This window comes from Alligator mississippiensis, chromosome 5, assembly GCF_030867095.1.
Source record: "Alligator mississippiensis isolate rAllMis1 chromosome 5, rAllMis1, whole genome shotgun sequence".
NCBI classification, from domain to species: domain Eukaryota; kingdom Metazoa; phylum Chordata; order Crocodylia; family Alligatoridae; genus Alligator; species Alligator mississippiensis.
In genome coordinates, this window is record NC_081828.1 from 177433278 (window position 1) to 177451073 (window position 17796).

The 17796-nt window shown below is 41.0% G+C and overlaps 1 protein-coding gene across 2 annotated transcripts in view; it reads right to left on the reverse strand.

The window, feature by feature from the left end:
- Nucleotides 1–1251: 1251 nt before the first annotated feature.
- The window catches only part of CFAP69 (cilia and flagella associated protein 69), a 49049-nt gene continuing 32504 nt past the window's right edge, over nucleotides 1252–17796 (reverse strand). For both annotated transcript variants that reach the window (XM_006259628.4, XM_059729023.1), the window contains 9 exons: nucleotides 16926–17044; nucleotides 14691–14772; nucleotides 13176–13368; nucleotides 12160–12297; nucleotides 11020–11096; nucleotides 9981–10178; nucleotides 6147–6233; nucleotides 4804–4908; nucleotides 1252–1654 (listed from right to left, as the gene is read on the reverse strand). In XM_006259628.4, the coding sequence (XP_006259690.3) occupies nucleotides 1478–1654; nucleotides 4804–4908; nucleotides 6147–6233; nucleotides 9981–10178; nucleotides 11020–11096; nucleotides 12160–12297; nucleotides 13176–13368; nucleotides 14691–14772; nucleotides 16926–17044 (1176 nt within the window). In that variant the 3' untranslated portion in view covers nucleotides 1252–1477. The remainder of the gene's footprint in view (nucleotides 1655–4803; nucleotides 4909–6146; nucleotides 6234–9980; nucleotides 10179–11019; nucleotides 11097–12159; nucleotides 12298–13175; nucleotides 13369–14690; nucleotides 14773–16925; nucleotides 17045–17796) is intronic.

Here is a 17796-nt window from a genome sequence, read left to right on the forward strand (position 1 = left end):
CCAGCCCCAAAGGGTGAGCGGGCGGCGGGGAGCGGGGTGAGCCATGTAAACACTTCCTGAAACACTCTGTCATTCATGCTGGGCAATTGGCTAGTATTTGTTATAATCCTCAAGGAAAGGAGTCTGTAATTGCAACATGTGGAATGTGCATTCTTTATGACAAGAGGGGAAATTGAAGCCAGGTCTATGCTTATAGGTAAGGTCGACTTCAATCCCTCCCTATTTTCATATTTGCCAACCATCTATACATTAAACCCCTAATGGTCTATCCCAACCCTGGAAGCTCTGCTGAACTTCAGGCTATAAGTTCAACTCTGACCTCACTCACCACTGATCTCCCCACTTTCTGCAGTGTGTTTGGAACTTACCTATGTATTGCAGGCGTTAAGCATAGGCAGTCTGCCAGCAATAATGCTATAATTTCTTGTTCTGGGTTTCCTGTCTTTTTACATCTCATTTCTTCTTTATGAAGACAAGCACAGAAGGAAAGACAAGACTGATTACTAGAGGGGATCGATCAGCTTTGCATTTAAACAGCGGAGTATGGAAAACTGGGGCACATCACAATGTGTGCGCATGTGCAGGGGCATGTGTTTCCCATGGGACAAATAGCAATGACACATTGTGGCTATTTGTGCCACTGCTATTTGTCCCTGGGTATTCCCCCTGCATGCATGCTCCAGTGTGTAGCAAATTGCCCTGTGTGGGGTAGGTGAGGCTGGGGCCAGCACTTGTGCTTGTCCCAGAAGCCTTACTTGGGGTCCTGGGGGGCCTCCCAAGGCAGCAGCGGTGCTGAGCCAGCTGCTCAGATCCTGACTGGCAGCCACAGCATGGCACACGCTCAGTTTTGCTCAGATCCTGACTGGCACACGCTGCTGTTGTGTGCGCCTCGCCATCTTTTTAGCAGTGTTTTTTTTTGACATTGGGATCGCCCAGTGTCAAAAAACCTGCCGCGCTGCAAATTAGCAGTGCACATGTGAACGTGCACATGTGTGCTGCACGCGGTTTGAGGTGTTGCAAACCACGTGCACACTCATCAGGACGTGTGTCTGTGGTGCATGATGTAAAGTTTGATATAGATATGAACAGGGTGGCATATGTGGCCTGACTGGCTGAGGACAGTCTTCAAAGTCATCCCTAGATATCAGCGTAGGATACCCTGAGGGGCAAACATCCAGGTACCGACCAGGTCAGAGTGAACACTCTCTGGTACACATGGTTTCAAAGATCAGAATCAATAGCTTTGCGACATACTGCATGGACTTCTTTATTCATAAACACCTTGATGTTTCCATTACTGTGTATAAAACAAAATATATTTTAATCTATACTTATTCATTTCATAGTATTTTCTATGCATTTTTATCAAAGCAATACAAATAGATTATATTTTACAAATATTTGGCCGCCTAAAATATACTATATGTATGAATAAGAAAAAATAAAAAGCACCGTCTGAAATACTCCCAGCCAGTGTTTATTTTATAGATACTGAATCTTTTTTGAATGGGTCCAACACTTTAACTCCTTTGATTTTTTTTAAGGCTCCTCCACGAACAGAGATCTTTCCAAGAGAAAGGTCTGTATCAGCCAGTGGCCCTCCAGTTAATTGAGAAGGCGTACTTTCTACAGTTACTAAGCGACCAGATGCAACCTAGAAAACAAAACAAATTGTTTGACATTCATGTTAGTCTTTAAAATGAAATGAGAGTTTCATCACAGGCCTAGCCTTTTGAAAATATTACTCAGAAGCTGGAGATGCATTCTGAATGATTCCTAGCTCTTCTCCAATACTCTTTAAACTCAATACACAAATTGCTCCATCAATAATATAGATTGAGTGGCTTCTCAGCTGGTCTCTTTATGGATCATGCTGTTCAGCCTTTGTATTCAATCCCAAGTACAGAGGAAAAGAAAACCAAGACTTCATTAGAAGAATGGAATACTGTGCATTATCTTCTGTTATTTGGATCTATTGCTCTGCCAATATTTGAAGGCTAGATCAAAGCAGCTCTCAGTCCCTGAAATGAAGCTCACGTGGAATTTAGGTGCCTAAGTCCAAGAGGGCAATGCACAAAAATCTCCACCCAACCACTTAAGTACAATTATCTACGTTTTCAACAATAATGTTCCTTAGGCACCACAAGTTTTGCTTCTGTGTATGACAGAAGCTTTGCCATTTTGGATGAGTGGAATATCTTGCATCTGCATTTCTGCAGGAAAAATGGGATCTCTCCCTCTCTGAAGGTACACTAGGGCACACACTGAATAGGGGACTAACAAGCCCCAGCAGACAAAACAGGATCACTTTCCTTAATCTAGTCATGTTAGTTGGGAACAAACTATATTTTGAGAGAGAGATTCCTGAAGAAAGTTGGGGAAAAGAATATGGAGCATTATCTGGAAGAAGGGTGTGAAAGACCCAAATATCAACACACCCACAAGCTTTCTACCTCATTACTACTCTGTACACAGAACAGGTTAAGGCCTGTGAATAGCAAATCTACCTTGAACTGAAGCTGAGGGGAGGTTTGGAATTCTTCACTATTGCACAGTTATTTTTAGTCTGTCCATGTGTCCCCCCCCCCGCAAAACCAACCAGGAAGTGAACTGCTCCTTATGCATAAGTGGCCATTTCTGGTTGATTCACAAAAACAATCTTAGCTTCCTCTCTTTCCACTTAATGAAGATGTTCAAGCTAGGGAGGATAAACCTGTTCCATGACTAGATACCGTAGATTGCTAAACGTGCCTGCAGTTCACAATCCCTATGCAGTGCTGCTGATGAACATGACTTTCTACTGATGAATTCATTATTTTTTTTACTATACTACTTCTGCATAATGGACTAATTTCTCTTGAACTTTCTTTGTTCTATGGAAGTTGAAACAGTCTCAGCTTCACCAATACCACAGTTTTCTGGTGAATTTTGGGTGGATTTTTTTGACAAATTATGCAGAAAATATTGGTTTACAGTTAAGGTTTATAATCAAATCTTACAATATACTTCTCTCTAGGTCCTCTTCCAAGATGCATCTAAATCTTGCAGATTCTTTTGCATAACAGCTCTAATATACAACCTTTCCTGTTTACTCACACCACTAAATTTCTTGTCTTGAGCTATTACCATTTTGCATCTCTGTATTGTTGTCCCACTCATATCCCTGCAGAATTCTACTACAAATATCATTTTCCTATCCTGTTAGTTTGACTGTGTCTCCCTGTCTTTCATTGGCTTCCTCTTCTTTATCATATCAAACATAAGCTGCTTGTCTCCCCTTTCAAGATACTTCATGGCTATGCCCACGATATCACTCATTCACTATCCTATCACTGCCAGATACTAACTGCTACTTCTCTGCATTAGGGCAGTGGTTCTCAAACTTTTTTTTTCACAGACCACTTGAAAATTGCTGAAGGTTTTGGCAGACCACTTAATAAACTTTTTTTGCATCATCATCAAAACAGTTTTGATCTCTGTTGTCAGAAAAAATAGGTCAAGTGCAGGACCAAGTACAGATATTCTCGATTGTTTCACAACCTTTCTGCAGACCACCTGAATGGAGCTTGCAGACTAGTAGTGGTGCGTGGACCACAGTTTGAGAAGCTTTGGATTAGGGCATTATCTATGAAGCCAGACTCCATCACCTACTTGTTACATTTTTGACCTAGCATCTTCATGATTTCTTCCATGCTGCCTCTTACATGCAGGAAAAGCTCCCTGTAAACATCTACAAAGTTGATCTTTCCCTTATTATCATGCTTAAGTTCCTCCTTGAAGCCCTGCTTTGCTGTAAAGCCTAAACAAACTTGATAACAATTAGGTTAATGCTGTGCAGAGATCATTGCCTTTCAGGCTGACCAAAATTGTCTCATTTCTTTATATAACAACAACAACAACAACAACAATGTAATTATATCCATGTTAAAAGATTTGCTACATTTGTGCTGTTTTCCTTCTGCATAGAAACTGAGGTCAGTAAGAAATCAAGGCTGGATCAGTGGGGTGCTCATTGATTGGTATAGGAATTCTAACTCCAACTCAGTTAAAAATAATCAAGCAGGAAGTCTTCTAGATTGTCAAGAGACCAAATCCAGGTATTTTGTCATTCTCCTAAGATGCTAAAAAACTGCCAAACACTTCTGTGGAACATATACACATGTACATAGTCAACTTCATCAGGTGCAACTAATGAGCCATTTATGAAGGAATGGACAACTGGAAAAGAAGCCTTCAATGAACAGATTAAGTGCTCAGCAGGTCTTCTTAGTAAACAAAGGTCTAGTGTCTCTGAGTTTTTTTTTCCTTAGAAGGACTTTCCTACCTCCTCTTTGACCAGTTATGCATCTTTGATGCTTGTGAATTATCAGAGGTTGAAGAGGTACATATCAGCTACAGTGGGTGGGGCACTGTATAGACAACTTAGTAAAAGAACAAAGCATTTCTTCCTTCAAGAATGCTTTCAGGACATCTTTATTATCTTTATTGCAGGTTCAGAATGAGATAGCCACACAGATGGAAAAGGCTTTTGATAAGTGCCCTTTTCCTGGAGTATCAAAGACATCAAGATACACTAATTTGTAATAGGCATCTTTCTGCTACAGAAGCAGCACTTTAATCTCACAAGTTTGGACCTCATCATCAGGAAACTTAAAGCAAATGTGGGAAGCAGGAAATAGTGGACTGGAAAAAAATGGACTGGGAACACTTCATCTGTGCAACTAACGTAAAGCCTACAGTAATTACACTATTTTATTTCTATTAATTTGTAAGATAAAGTGAATTAAAGGGAACCTTACTTACTGTTGTATTTAGGCCTTTTACTTCAGTTGAGTGGGTGGTTGCATTTTGTGACCTTGACTTTGATCTAGAAGCTTCTACTGATTTTTCCTGAAGTCTTTTTGCTTTCTAAAGATATTTAGAAAAATAAGTTATTTTTAATCACAAAACAGCACTCCATCATATGCAGCCTGACAAAGAACATGCAAAATAAAACATGAAGGTCATTTCTATATGGTTTTAATAAAAATGCAAAAATGAACATGAGTCACCAGTGTGATGAGGTAAGCAAGGCTAACTGCACTCTTTCTTGCATCTGCAAGTGCATCATGAGCAGGTCTAGGGAAGTGATAATTCCCCTCTATGTGGCATTGGTGAGGCCACAGATGGAGTACTACATCCAGTTTTGGGTGCCGTACTTCAAGAGGAATGTGGATGACCTTGAAAGGGTTCAGGGGAGGGCTACTCATAAGGTTGAGGGCCTTGAGGTAAGACCCTATGAAGACAGACTGAGGGAGTTGAACCTCTTCAGCCTCCGCAAGAGAAGGTTGAGAGGCGATCTTGTGGCTGCCTACAAACTCATCAGGGGTGGCCAGCAGGGAATAGGGGACACTCTGTTTATCAGGGCGCCCCTAGGGGTTACCAGAAATAATGGCCACAAACTGAAGAACAGATTTAGATTGGACATAAGGAAGAAATTCTTTATGGTAAGGGTTGCCAAAATATGGAATGGGCTTCCAAGGGAGGTGGTGCTTTCCCCTACCCTGGAGGTGTTCAAGAGGAGAATAGACAGGCATCTGGCTGGGGTTACTTAACCCCAGCGCTCTTTGCTGCCTGGAGCAGGGGGTCGGACCCAGTGATCTACCACGTCCCTTCTGACTCTAGAAATCTAGAAATCTGTAAATCTATGAAATAGAAATATTGTGAATGCGCTATTTATAATACCTGATTAATCAAAATCTGTTTGAAAATTAAACAATTTGGTTTAAAAACATGAGACCATTACAGGACAGGAAGTAGGCCAATTAGTGTTTTGCTTTTCTACAGGAATATTTCAATTTTGATGCAATTTAATTAAAACAAAGTTAAAGAAATTCTGGCTCCTAATTCACATATTGTGCCTGGGATTTTAGGACAAGGGTAATTAGGGACCTGCATAGTTTGGCCACTAAGTCTTCTCTGAAAAAAGAATTTCTGTTGTATTTTTATGAATATTTCTGTTGTATTTCTGTTGTATTTTTATGTATATCACAGTATTACTGAAGTCTGGTGTAAATCCAACTGTATTTCCTAGTAATCAATTCTGCTTGAAATCTTCCAATGGCTATAACCACATGGGCAATATAAATTCCACAAAAGGTTCTTACCTTTAAAGCCTCATAATTTGATGTCCGAGTCAAAAAGTTTTCCCAAGATTTATTCACCATTTCTTTTTGCTTATGGATAGCTTGAATCTACAACATGAAAGAGGTTTGAAGAAATGTAATGCACATTCTGTTTCCACTGGTTCTCCTGCATTCCTTATTCCTGACAGCACATTTGATTTTGCGTACCTTCTCATTTTGGGTTCCCCTGATATTGTGGACTCCCCTCTGACAATTCCTAATGCAAGACACCTCTTTTGTCTAAACTACTTAATGGTATCAGTGCTGTTCTAGTACCCGACAGAAGTAGAATATTAGAGAACGATATCATAGAAACTAGCAACGCCACCTTAGTTATAAACTACCTTTTCACTGCCCGACTACAAAATGTTGAAGGGACCACAGCAGCTTGCATTTGAGAAGTCTGCAGTTCTGAGACGGAAGAAATCCTCCCCTTGTGTATTCATTAGGGGTGCAGCGATAGAGATTTTTGGGGATGATACCAATGGCCAGTTTTTAAGGAGGCATATTGGTTAATACTGATCTGATTTTCAATACACCTGCATGCAGCTGGTAAGTGTGTTGTGGTGGAAGGGGCAGGGGAAGGGAAGGGGTGTGGGGGGGCAGATCAAGGCCACTGCAGTGAGGGAGGGAGTGGGGCTGGGACAGGCGCTGCCCAGCTGGGGCGGGGCATGGCATAGGATGGAGCCGCAACTTGCCCGATGGGAGGAGGGGCGGCTCTTGCTGCTGCACGCACCCCGGGAGGGCATGGGGGGGGGGCCCATGTGCCCCAGATCTGTGCAGGGCATGGGCAGGGTGGGCTGTAGCTGGCACCAGGCAAGTGGTGGTGCTGGGAGGAGCTGCCAGGGGGGGGCTGCAGCCACCCCAAAACTCTGTAGCCACCCCATAGCCCCCCTCCCAGTGCCCCCACCACTCACCCCGTGTAGATCCAGGAGCAAATGCCCCTCCATGCCCTCCAAGCGGCGGAAGCAGTGGCGGGAGCTGCTGGATGAGTGAGTGAGCCACTGAATGAGCTGCAAGCAGTGGCTGGAGCCCCCCCCCCCCCTTTCCCATGCCCCCTGGATGAGCCGTGGCTCTGTCCTGCACCCCTCCACCCCACCCCAGCTGGGCAGCGCCTGCCCCTGCCACAGCCTCTCACTGCAGAGGCCTTGATCTGCCTCCCCCCCCACACCCCTCTTTTTCCAGCACAACTGCTGGTCTGAGACTCCTTGGAGACTCAGACCACCAGTGACTCCCTATGCCTGAAGAAGGGTGACTGTGCCCAAAAGCTTGCCAATAATTTTTTTCCAACTACTCAGTTGGTCTAATAAAAAATATCACATCTACTCAAAGAACCTTCCCTGCCTATGCCCTTAGACCAACATGGCTACAACCAAAAACCCAGCAACATTTTATTATTAAAAGTGTTCTGTGAGCCATTTTAATGAATTAATTTTACTTAATGTTGCCTTAATGATAACCTTAATGTTTTCATGTCTCAAATAATTTAAATTTAAAACTAACTTCAGATTGTCACACATTGCTTGCCATCTGCTGAAACAAACTATAAGAATACTTTTCTGTAAGAAAAATTCTAGCACAATTTTTGGCACATCAGATACAGTCCTTTAGACTGTTGGGATTCTCTTTATAACTAACAGGGTCCAAACTCAAATCTTGAGGACTGTTCCCCCTGCAAGCCTAGACAGAACGATGTGACAATTTGGGGTATCTGTGGGGCAACTTAGGAATTCTGGTTGATTTTATTATCTTCCTGAGTTACTGAATGGAATCCACTATCTACTGGCTATTAGAGCTATTTCTGTATTTCCTAGGTCAGGGACAATGAAAAAGACTTTGAACATCCTTAGAGTATGGTTTAAAAGAATGTGCTTTCTTCAACATCTCCTCGAGGGGCTGAGGTTTGAAAGGGTAGACTTTCTGCTTGAGCATAAGAAAGAGATCAGGTATTAGTGCTAGGTCTTAAAAAGCAAAATCTAAGAAACTTTTGGTAGGGGGTTCAGACAAAAGGACTCATGGAAGGAATAAAGGTAGAGATGAGAGGGGATGCTTTGATGGTAAAGGAAACTAGCTGCAGGGGAAAGAAAACAGACCCTATGATTTAGAAGAGAAGCTTGACCTGGAGGAGAGGGATCCCAGAGAAGGGACCTGGAAACTCCAAAACATGGACCCAATTTCTGAAAAATACTCCATAGTTTGGAAGATGATATGAATTATATCCCAGGATGCCCAGAAAATAGATTCTAGACAGCTGTGGGTCTCACTTACAGCAAAGTCCTATTTCACATTTATATGCCTCTGTGCCTCTTATGTAGCTGTGCAAATGATTGTTAGCACTTACACAGTTTAGATCCCAAGTGGCTATGCCCTGAATATCCATTTTGAGCCTACCTAGAATGCTGTACTATGGTTGCACAGACTGCCCAAGTAGAACAGAATCACTTAGTCATGCACATAACACTAGGAAGATCTCAAAAAGTCACAGAAAAGAAACACAACTGGTAGGTGCTTGACAGAGAAGAATGCTCACCTTAATTTAGCCCAACAGCCTAGCAGTTAAGGTACCTGCCCAGGGGGCAGAAGACCCAAGTTTTAGGCCTATTTCTCTCAGAGATGGCTTTAAAGCTGGGAAACAGGAGATGAAGATCAGTGCTCTAATCACCAGGACATGGGCTAAGCATTTCCCAGAACACTCCCCAGCTTTCTTCTGGAAGCTGGCCCACTGGACAGCATGGATAGGAAGATATGTGGGGTCAGGAGATGGAGAATAAGTAGGAGCGAGGGTAGCTCAATTAAATGGATACTGTCATAGATGGGAGGGAGGCCTGAGTTCTGTACCTACCTACAATGGGGAAGAAATTATGCCACTGCTGTTTATCCAGTATTAAGTGCAAATACAGTGGGGCAGCTTTAAGAGAAAGGCTGGCAAGTGCTTTGGACAAGGCTTAGCTCATGACTTGATGATTAGAGCACAAAGGGCATTTGTATACATGCTTATGATGCAGCGCTGGCCTCTTTTAAAAGCACCTAGTGCTGTGGCGCGTGCAGTTGTATAAGTGGTGAAATGCATATCAGCGCTGAGAAAATGGTGATGGCATGCTGTTTTGAGGATGTTTTAGTTCAAAATGTACCGCTGCTGTTTTCTCAGCACTGACATTCATTTTGCCACTTATACAACTGCATGCAACACAGTGCAGCGCGCGTCAGCTCACATGCAGACCATACTCGATTAATCGTGCCTGCTCCAGTGCACTGGATCTCAATATATGTGTATAAATGTATATAAATGCCCTTAGCTAGCAAGCAGGAGATGCTAGTTTAAAACGTCTTTGGGAGACAGAAGTCTAGAACATGGGTTCCATTCTGTAGGGAAGTGTCCTAACTGCTCACAGGGTGATCCTGATCCCACCACATGTGGAAACAGAATTCAAACTGTGTATAAGTGCCAACAATTGCAATGATGTAGCTACACAAATGCCACTTTGGTGTGTAAAGATGAAATAGGTTTTATCCCTAATGTTCAGTTGTACAATCATTATTTCTGATTGTACCAGTGTGGATGCACTACGTAACTGTTTTCTCTCTCATTGATCCCTAATGATTTACAAAATTATATAGAACAAAAGAATTAAAATTCAGCTACTTTTTTAAACTACAGTATTTAAATTCAGCTGTTTATCTGAAAATAATACCTTAAAATAACACTAGTATGATGGGATTTTGAACTTGGTAAATTGAGACAATCTAATTTTCATAAGTCATCAGCAAAATAATTTACACTGCTACAAATGCCTCTTAAAATATTCCCTGGTTTACTTTTGTATAAATCTTTTCTTCCTCCTGGAGTTCCTGATGTTGGTGACTTTCAAGCATTTCAGTCTGAAGAGCAGCAACCATCTTTCCAACACTTTCTGTCACCTCTGAAATAACTTTCAAGGCTTCCTGATCAGGAGTCACTGGTCTGAACTCCTCTTCCTTTAGTTCTGCAAGCACTTCATTCCAGACTTCCCCAACCTTTACATTAAACAGAGCACAGGGTATTTAAAATGCTGATATTTATTTTTAAACCTACCCAATACAAAATAAAATGCAACTAGATTCTTTCTCCCCTTTTTGTTTAAGGTCATTTTTCAGAATCATTATTCAAAGTTATGCTTTAGTAAAGTTTTGTCTATTTGATCTAAACATCTTCTCCCAGGTTTTGCAATCGTAGGTTTTCATACAAGTTACACAAAAGGATGAGGTGCCATAGAAGCTCAAAAGTAGTAGAGCAAGTAAACAGCTGTAAGCCCATACATTACAAGAGCAAAGCTTGCTGTCTCGCTAGCTCACCTACCCTCTGAACATATCCAGCCTCCTACCTGCCAAGCAAATTACAAATGGAATAAGTTGTTATAAATGAATCTTGGGGATTGAACATAATCAGTTATAGATCTGAACTTGCTGGCCACAGAATACTTAAAGCTTCCACTGATTGTCCCCAAGCAAAAGTTTATTCCAGGCACAAAAAAGCACAAGTTAAAGCAACCTATGAATATAATGGCCAGCCCCTGAGAGTTGCTACACCTCATTCATACCCTGCAGCCACATCTTATCATGCAAGAGAAAGCAAGTCTTATCAGGAGCCACAATACAGCACATTATAAGGTGCCATACTGCAGGCATGGGGTGTGCTTGTGCCAAAGTGAAAACACGTTTTTTCTGCCTCGTTCTTCTTAAGTTTACTTTTGACAGCCTCTGTACTAAAATTTATTACCATCCACTATATTCAAGTTAGATATGCTGCTGCAATACAAGGACTGTATTTATTAACATTTGAAAAAGATAACAGGAATATATATTTTTAAATACTCACTTTAAAGTCAAGATAACGACGTATGATGGCAAGCGTGACAAAATCCTTAGCAGACAAACCAGGCAAATTTTCGAAGCCTAAAAAAATCCCCGTTCGTTAAATTAATGTATGAATGATGTCACATGTTTGTGTAAAATAGAGCACTTCACCACATGTAATTCTTCTAGTTTAAATCAACACCAAACGCAAAAATAATCTCACTAACATGTACAGCATCTTTACCACACTCCTCCAGTCACTCTTCTAATCCTTTCAGTTACCTGTGCTGGGTTCTGGTGATAAATGAACTCCTTCCCTATAACCAACTTAATCTCTTTCAACATTTCCCTGCTGAATGCACAAACAACCTTCAGAGCACTTATACTGCCCTGCCTGTTCCTGCTATCTAGTGTGCCAGGAAAGTGTTCCTATGGTTAAATTAAGTCACTGCCCACAAAGGACAGATGTGGCTCAGACCTTCCTTACTTGAAGCAGGATGAAGCAACTTGAGGAAGGAATGGAGCTATTTAGCCAGAGTAACTAATATTATAGAGACTTTGTTTCTTGTACCAAACCTAAACTCAACCTTTCAAACATCAAGATTCCAACATTGCACATAATATTGCTAAGACTAAATATGCAGAGAGGAAGGAGGCGAGATACAGTTATTGGGATTTTGAATTTTCTCTACTTTGTGCATGTAGAATACCAAGTGTCCAATTAATAACTAAGTGATTTTTTATCTGTATTTACCCAAATCTTTTTATGAATTTCATTTACAAGATACGCTGCTGGGCTAAATGTAGCATGCATTTATTAGTGCATGCTTTTCATTATGTTATATTGAGTACTGAAACATCTTAACACAGAGAATGCCATGGAATAAAAATAAATTTGTTAACTCTGGGTTTTGAGTTTTCCATGACTTGATCAAAGAGCTGGTAGGTGACATGGTTTCACAGAGGGGTATCCCAAGTGGGACTGCTGTAAAAACATCTTAAATTTTCTCTAACCTTTTGCCATGCTGTTTTGTTACCTTACAAGTGGTGCTCTGAAGGAATGTGAAACTATCATAAAACAAAGGATGTTTGTTGTATTGCTTGGGGGAAAAAACAGATTAATTAAAAACTGGAAAATAAAGATACAACTCATATCACTTACCTATTTTATACAATAAAGAATAAATTTTTGCCCTCATATTCTCAGAGACTTCCAGGATAGCAATGCTGGGGCAGTTGGCAGACATCGGCATCACTCCTTGCTGTTTTTGGAAACTGGTAACCAAAGGTTTCTTTGGATCTAATCATTTTACAACATAGAAAAGGATAAGAGAAGTCCTAACAAGGGGCACGTGATGCAGTACTTTTAATAATTCATGTTAAAAACATCACTTTCTATTGAAATAGACTAATCTATTACATCACTTATCCTTTGTCACTCAATCTAGAAAAGGAATAGGCCCATGCTATTAAGGGCACACCAATGTAAACCTGGACTAAATTTCACAGATTTGGTGCAAGAGGGGGCAGAAGTTGGCCCAGGAGATACTGCATAGCTAGGTAACTTTCTGGTATAATAAAATCACTCCTCCTCCTGATTTATTTCATAATTTGTATCACTACAAAATGCCATTCATAGAAAGCTCTCAATATCAGAAAAAAATACTTTGCCAGTAAACTTTGAAGAGATGCATAAGTGTTTTTTAGGACACACAATTGATACACAGCTAAGGAAAAAAACTTAAAGCTGTGAAGCATGCAAAATGAATGAACAGTTAAAGATACTAGCAGTCCTACATCAAACAGAAGATGCCACCTAATGGCAAGATTGTGTAACAAAAGTCAAACATTTACATAGGCAGACAAGGTTCTTTGGGTAAATCTGATATCTTTTATTAGACCAACTCAGTTCATTTGGTCTAATAAAAGATCTCAGATTTACCCAAAGAACCTTGTCTGCCTATGTCCTTAGTCCAACGCAGCTATACCCTATACCCCTGAAACATTCACGTAAGTATTTTGAGTTTGGTCAGATACACAATCCCATATGCCAAGGTTCAGAATATACTATAATTAATATGTATTGAAAAGATTCTGTTTTCAAGAAGAAAAACTTAATTGCCCACTTCATTTAATAGAACTGCATCACAATTGGTTAAAATTTCTGCTACCACTTACCAATAATTTTTCCATTTGAGTCCTGTTTGACTCCCAGTTCCTTCTCCTCTTGTCTCCACAACTGGATTAAAAGGCTAGCTGCCGTCTGATCTTTGTGCCCTCGCCAGGTGTTGATGTGAGAAGCGGTTTTATGATTGTCACAAAATTCAACCAATATTCCAAGGATTAAGTTGCACATGTTCTTTTGCTTTAACTTAGTCAAGGAAAAAGGAAAAGAGCTATAAATTGTTTGGAATACAATGAAATTCTGCCTTCAGTGACAGACAGAAATCCTCCTAGCGCATGATTCCACAAAAACTGCCACAAAAAATTACTGGCTCAAAACTTTTACATCCACTCAAATGTGCCTGAGCAGTTTAGATGGCCTGTTTTAAAATCTGGCCACAAGTACACAATGGTTCTCCTTCACAAAGGGTTTGTCTACATGACCGCAGCAGTGAGTCCTTGCACCAGAGGGCTTAAGAATGTCCTGCTCCTGTTCCATGTACCCAAGTCTGCTGACACTCTCCAAAGTGAAAATATGACAGTAAGACCATTCTGGGCTCGCTGTCTTCAGCACTTGGTCCCCAGAGGACCTAAGAATGGCTGTTAGGGATGAGCTTGGAGCAGTCTCACTGACTTAATTGTGATTTAAAGTGTACCTGTGGACTTGGGTTGCTACAATGCGTCTGACCTCCTGGTGCCAGGACCTACTGCTGCAGTGGTGCAGACAAACCCAAAGACATCTAAGTACATTCTTAAATTTATCCCTACTGACTTCAGTGGGACTTAAAAACTTAAGTTTTTACCTGAAAAGGGATGTTTTCCTGAATGAAGACTTATGATACTTTTCTATACATAAAAGCTCCATTAAAATGCAAATTTAAGTTGTACATAACAAAGTAAATTTGGCAACTAGAAAACTGCCAGACCTGTGTGATGAGCCTTTATGCCTCCTGTCATCAACCACTATCAGTGCACGCTAGTATTAAACAGCCTTAAAACTGACAAGTTCATGTCAATTTCAAGGCTTGTAATGGCAGTCCTGAAAAAGACTGGGTTGGTCAGTCATATCAAAGCCGCTATTAGAGGCAAGACGCTCTTGAATAACAAGGTAATGAGCCTTGCCAAGGTGTGAACAGCTGAGTACATGCTGTTCCCCCATGAATTAGCCAGCATATTTAGTACACATTAAGAAGTGTCTTTAATATTGAAAACAAAATGTTTTTTGCAGAAGACCCGCCTTTTTTTTTTTTGCACAGTTTAAATAGGTGCCAACCCTCCTCACATGATTAATTGTTTTTACTGGATCTGGAATTAATACTGAAAAATTAATTTTCAAAGATAAAGATCAGCGAGAAACGTGTCTGATAGTTTACATGCATGTGAACTGATGTCTGCCTGCTTTACTCTGAATTAACTGCTCTGTAATTCACACAATATTGCACGCAGACATAATAACCCCAGAAGTAACAATAACAAGCAAAAAGGAGTTGCTGTTTTTTAATATTGCTGTTATTCCCCAATAATACCTACTGCCAATAAATCCAGAAGGAGAAAAATGCCCTCTTTCTCGAGAAAATAGTCCTCTGCAATGTAACATCCCATGACACAGCACCTTAAATGGAAATAATTTAAATGTGCAGAATACCTTTCACGTTAGGAGATGTTCTACCAACCAGGAGATCATTCACTTTTGAGCTACATAAATAATATCATATGTCATACTAAATATCAGGGGAACACATTTCCATTTCCCCTAAGCTCACAGCAGGGACCTCTTGACTCCCTGGGCGTGACTATGTGAGATGCTACTGCACATTGATTATTGTGTGGTAGTGCTGGTGAATGCCTTTTAAGTGATGCTTCTGCACAGCAGTGCTGGTGAATGCCTTTTAAGTAACACTACTGTGCAGCTTTCCCCAGTATTCACACTCTACTGAAACTGGCACAGGTAAGATGGGCCAGCCACCTTTCAAGAATGCCCAACACTCGCTTGCTGAAGAAAATCTTCTACGGGGAACCATCAAATGGAGTACACTCTTGTGGTGCACCTAAGAAGCGGTACAAGGACACCCTAAAGGTGCCCGTAAAGAGTTTCAGCATTGATCCGGAGTCATGGGAGCAAATCACTCATGACCGTCCATCTTGGAGGTCATCAATCCAGAATGGAGCACTGGCCTTTGAACAGAAATGCACGGCAGAAGCAATGAAAAAACGTGTGGCCAGGAAAACGAAAACCTCTTGTACCCAGTCCTCATCGCTTTCCTGCCCCTGCTGCAGCAGATTGTTCAAGGCAAAGATTGGGCTTGTAAGTCACCTACGCACCCACATGACCTAGCCTCCACCCCCCTCCTTTATCTTTCCTCTCTCTCTTCTCTCCTTTTCCCCTTTTTTTCTCCTTTTCTCCCTCTCGGTTTTTTTTCCATTTCTTCTCTCTCTTCTTCCCTCCCCACCCCGCTGGATGCAACCTTCTTCGCTGGCGAAGGACAATAAATAACACACTGTACAGTAGCCTAATAATACTGCAAAGTAGCATATTAGGAATGCTGCCCAGTAATGCTTCATATCACCAGCAATACTTGGCTACTGTGTAATCAGCGTCTCATGTAGAAGCACCCCCTGAGTCTAATTTTCTGCAGCTGCCAGAACCCATGTGATTTAACCTCATTAATACATGTGTTGATTTTGATCTTAAAACTACCTGAGTTTTGCTTGCTCACATATTAGGAGAGTGTTTAGAGTCTTACTCTTTTGACTGTTAGAAAACTCCTTCTGTCCTAGAGTATATTTCTGTCTAATTTATACCAGTTTATTCTTCAGTCAAAATTAAGTAGTTTTTCTCCATCCCTGGCATTTACCCCCCTGATCTGTAGAGTGCAATTATATCCTCTTTATTTTGCTAAGCTAAATAAGCAAACCTCTTTTAGGGCACTGCAACTGCAGTGTACTGTAGACATACCTGAGCTAGTTTTAAAGCTAGTTATATCTTAGGTACCTGTAGCAATCTGGCTGTATGACTACAGAGCCTAGCATGGCAAATTGCCCAAGTATTTTCCCTGCTTCTCAGGCAGGTTTAGCAGCCCCTGTTAAACTCCAAGCTACTGTGTCCAGACCGGTACTGGGACCCAAGCCAGTAAGTTTACAGTATTCTGTACTATTACATTTCAATCCATTTCTATACCAGTCATTAAAACCATCCAAATCTTCCTGAATAATCTTCTTCTGTATTGATGCTGTCTTTCATATTGGCAAGTTTGTAGTAGCACAAGTTAGCTATCATTAGCACATTCTTAAGTTTTATGCCAAGCTCACTAATGAAAAGACCAATCCTTGAGGAACTCTAGTAGCAACCTCCCATGTGCCAAAGAGTTCCTTTCAATTTGTTTCCTTCTGTTTAGATGAAAGCACCTCTTTGCCTATCAGAAATTACATCCTCTGTTAGTGCAGCTCTACACCACTTTTCTATTAACCTAATACTGTGCCAGTAGAGGCAGAAACAGGCCTTGACCAGGTTATGCTGATTTCAGCCAATACCAATGGTAGCAGAGGTGGTGTGCCAGACACTGCTTCGACCACTCTACTTGGGCAGCTTTCTGCCTGCTGAGTAGGGAATTCAAGCCAATGACTGAGTGCTCTTCTAGAATATAATGTGAGCTAAATATATTGACTTTTGAGAGAAGAGCAACAGCAACAGCAAAGCAACAGCAAAGATAAAATACAAGGTTTCTTACTTTTTAACAATCATCATTAAAATCATTCAATACTAACCACAAACAATCCAGTGTGCTAAAAAGGAGTCGATTGTGACCTAATCCACTATAGAACTTCTTAGGATCCATCTTCAGTAATGGGATAAGTATATCCACTCCTTCACAGCCAAAGAGCTCCTGTTGAGACATTAATTTAAGCCATATTCTTCCTAATTTTTTCTTTTTCTCCTATTTTGTCTACATCCAATAAAATCTCAAAGAAGTAAACACAAAATCATGTTCCCTGTGCCTGTAATTGTCATTGTTAACAACTTACAGCAAAAACATTTTCTTGTATAGAAAGTGTTAACTTAAAATTTTTCAGATAGTGATTCTAAAAGTTCTTCTAAACTCACCACTCTACCTAAACATGCCTATTTCCATTCATTATTTAGAATGATGTAGAACTCTAGTCAGGTTCAGTCTCTTTCTCTTAAGCACAAAAAGAAAATGGGAATTAAAAAGTAAGTGTACTGAAAATTAGGATGTGGACAAATGCTTGTTTCCTCTTTCTGTTTCTCTTGGGGTGCCTCCCCCAAACTAGGTTTGGGGGAAGTGCGGGGATCAGCTGCTGCTCAACTCCTCCTGGTCCTCGGCAGGAAAACCCTCCCCACACCTTCCCCAAACCAAGCTGACTGATCTGGGAAATGCATAAGGAACATTTTGCTGCCACCAGTCTTGGGAGGAGTTGATCTGCTGCTGCTCCCTATGCATTCCCCAGACCAGGGTGAAGCATGGGGAGCCTTTCTGCACTGCTCAACTCCTCCCAGAACCAGAAGGATTCAAGTCACCACCGCTCCCCACATCCATGTTCCCCAGTCTAGGAAAAGTGCAAGGAGCATTTTCCCTCCACTTGACTTGTCCCAGGCCTGGAGAAAAGTTCAGTGACA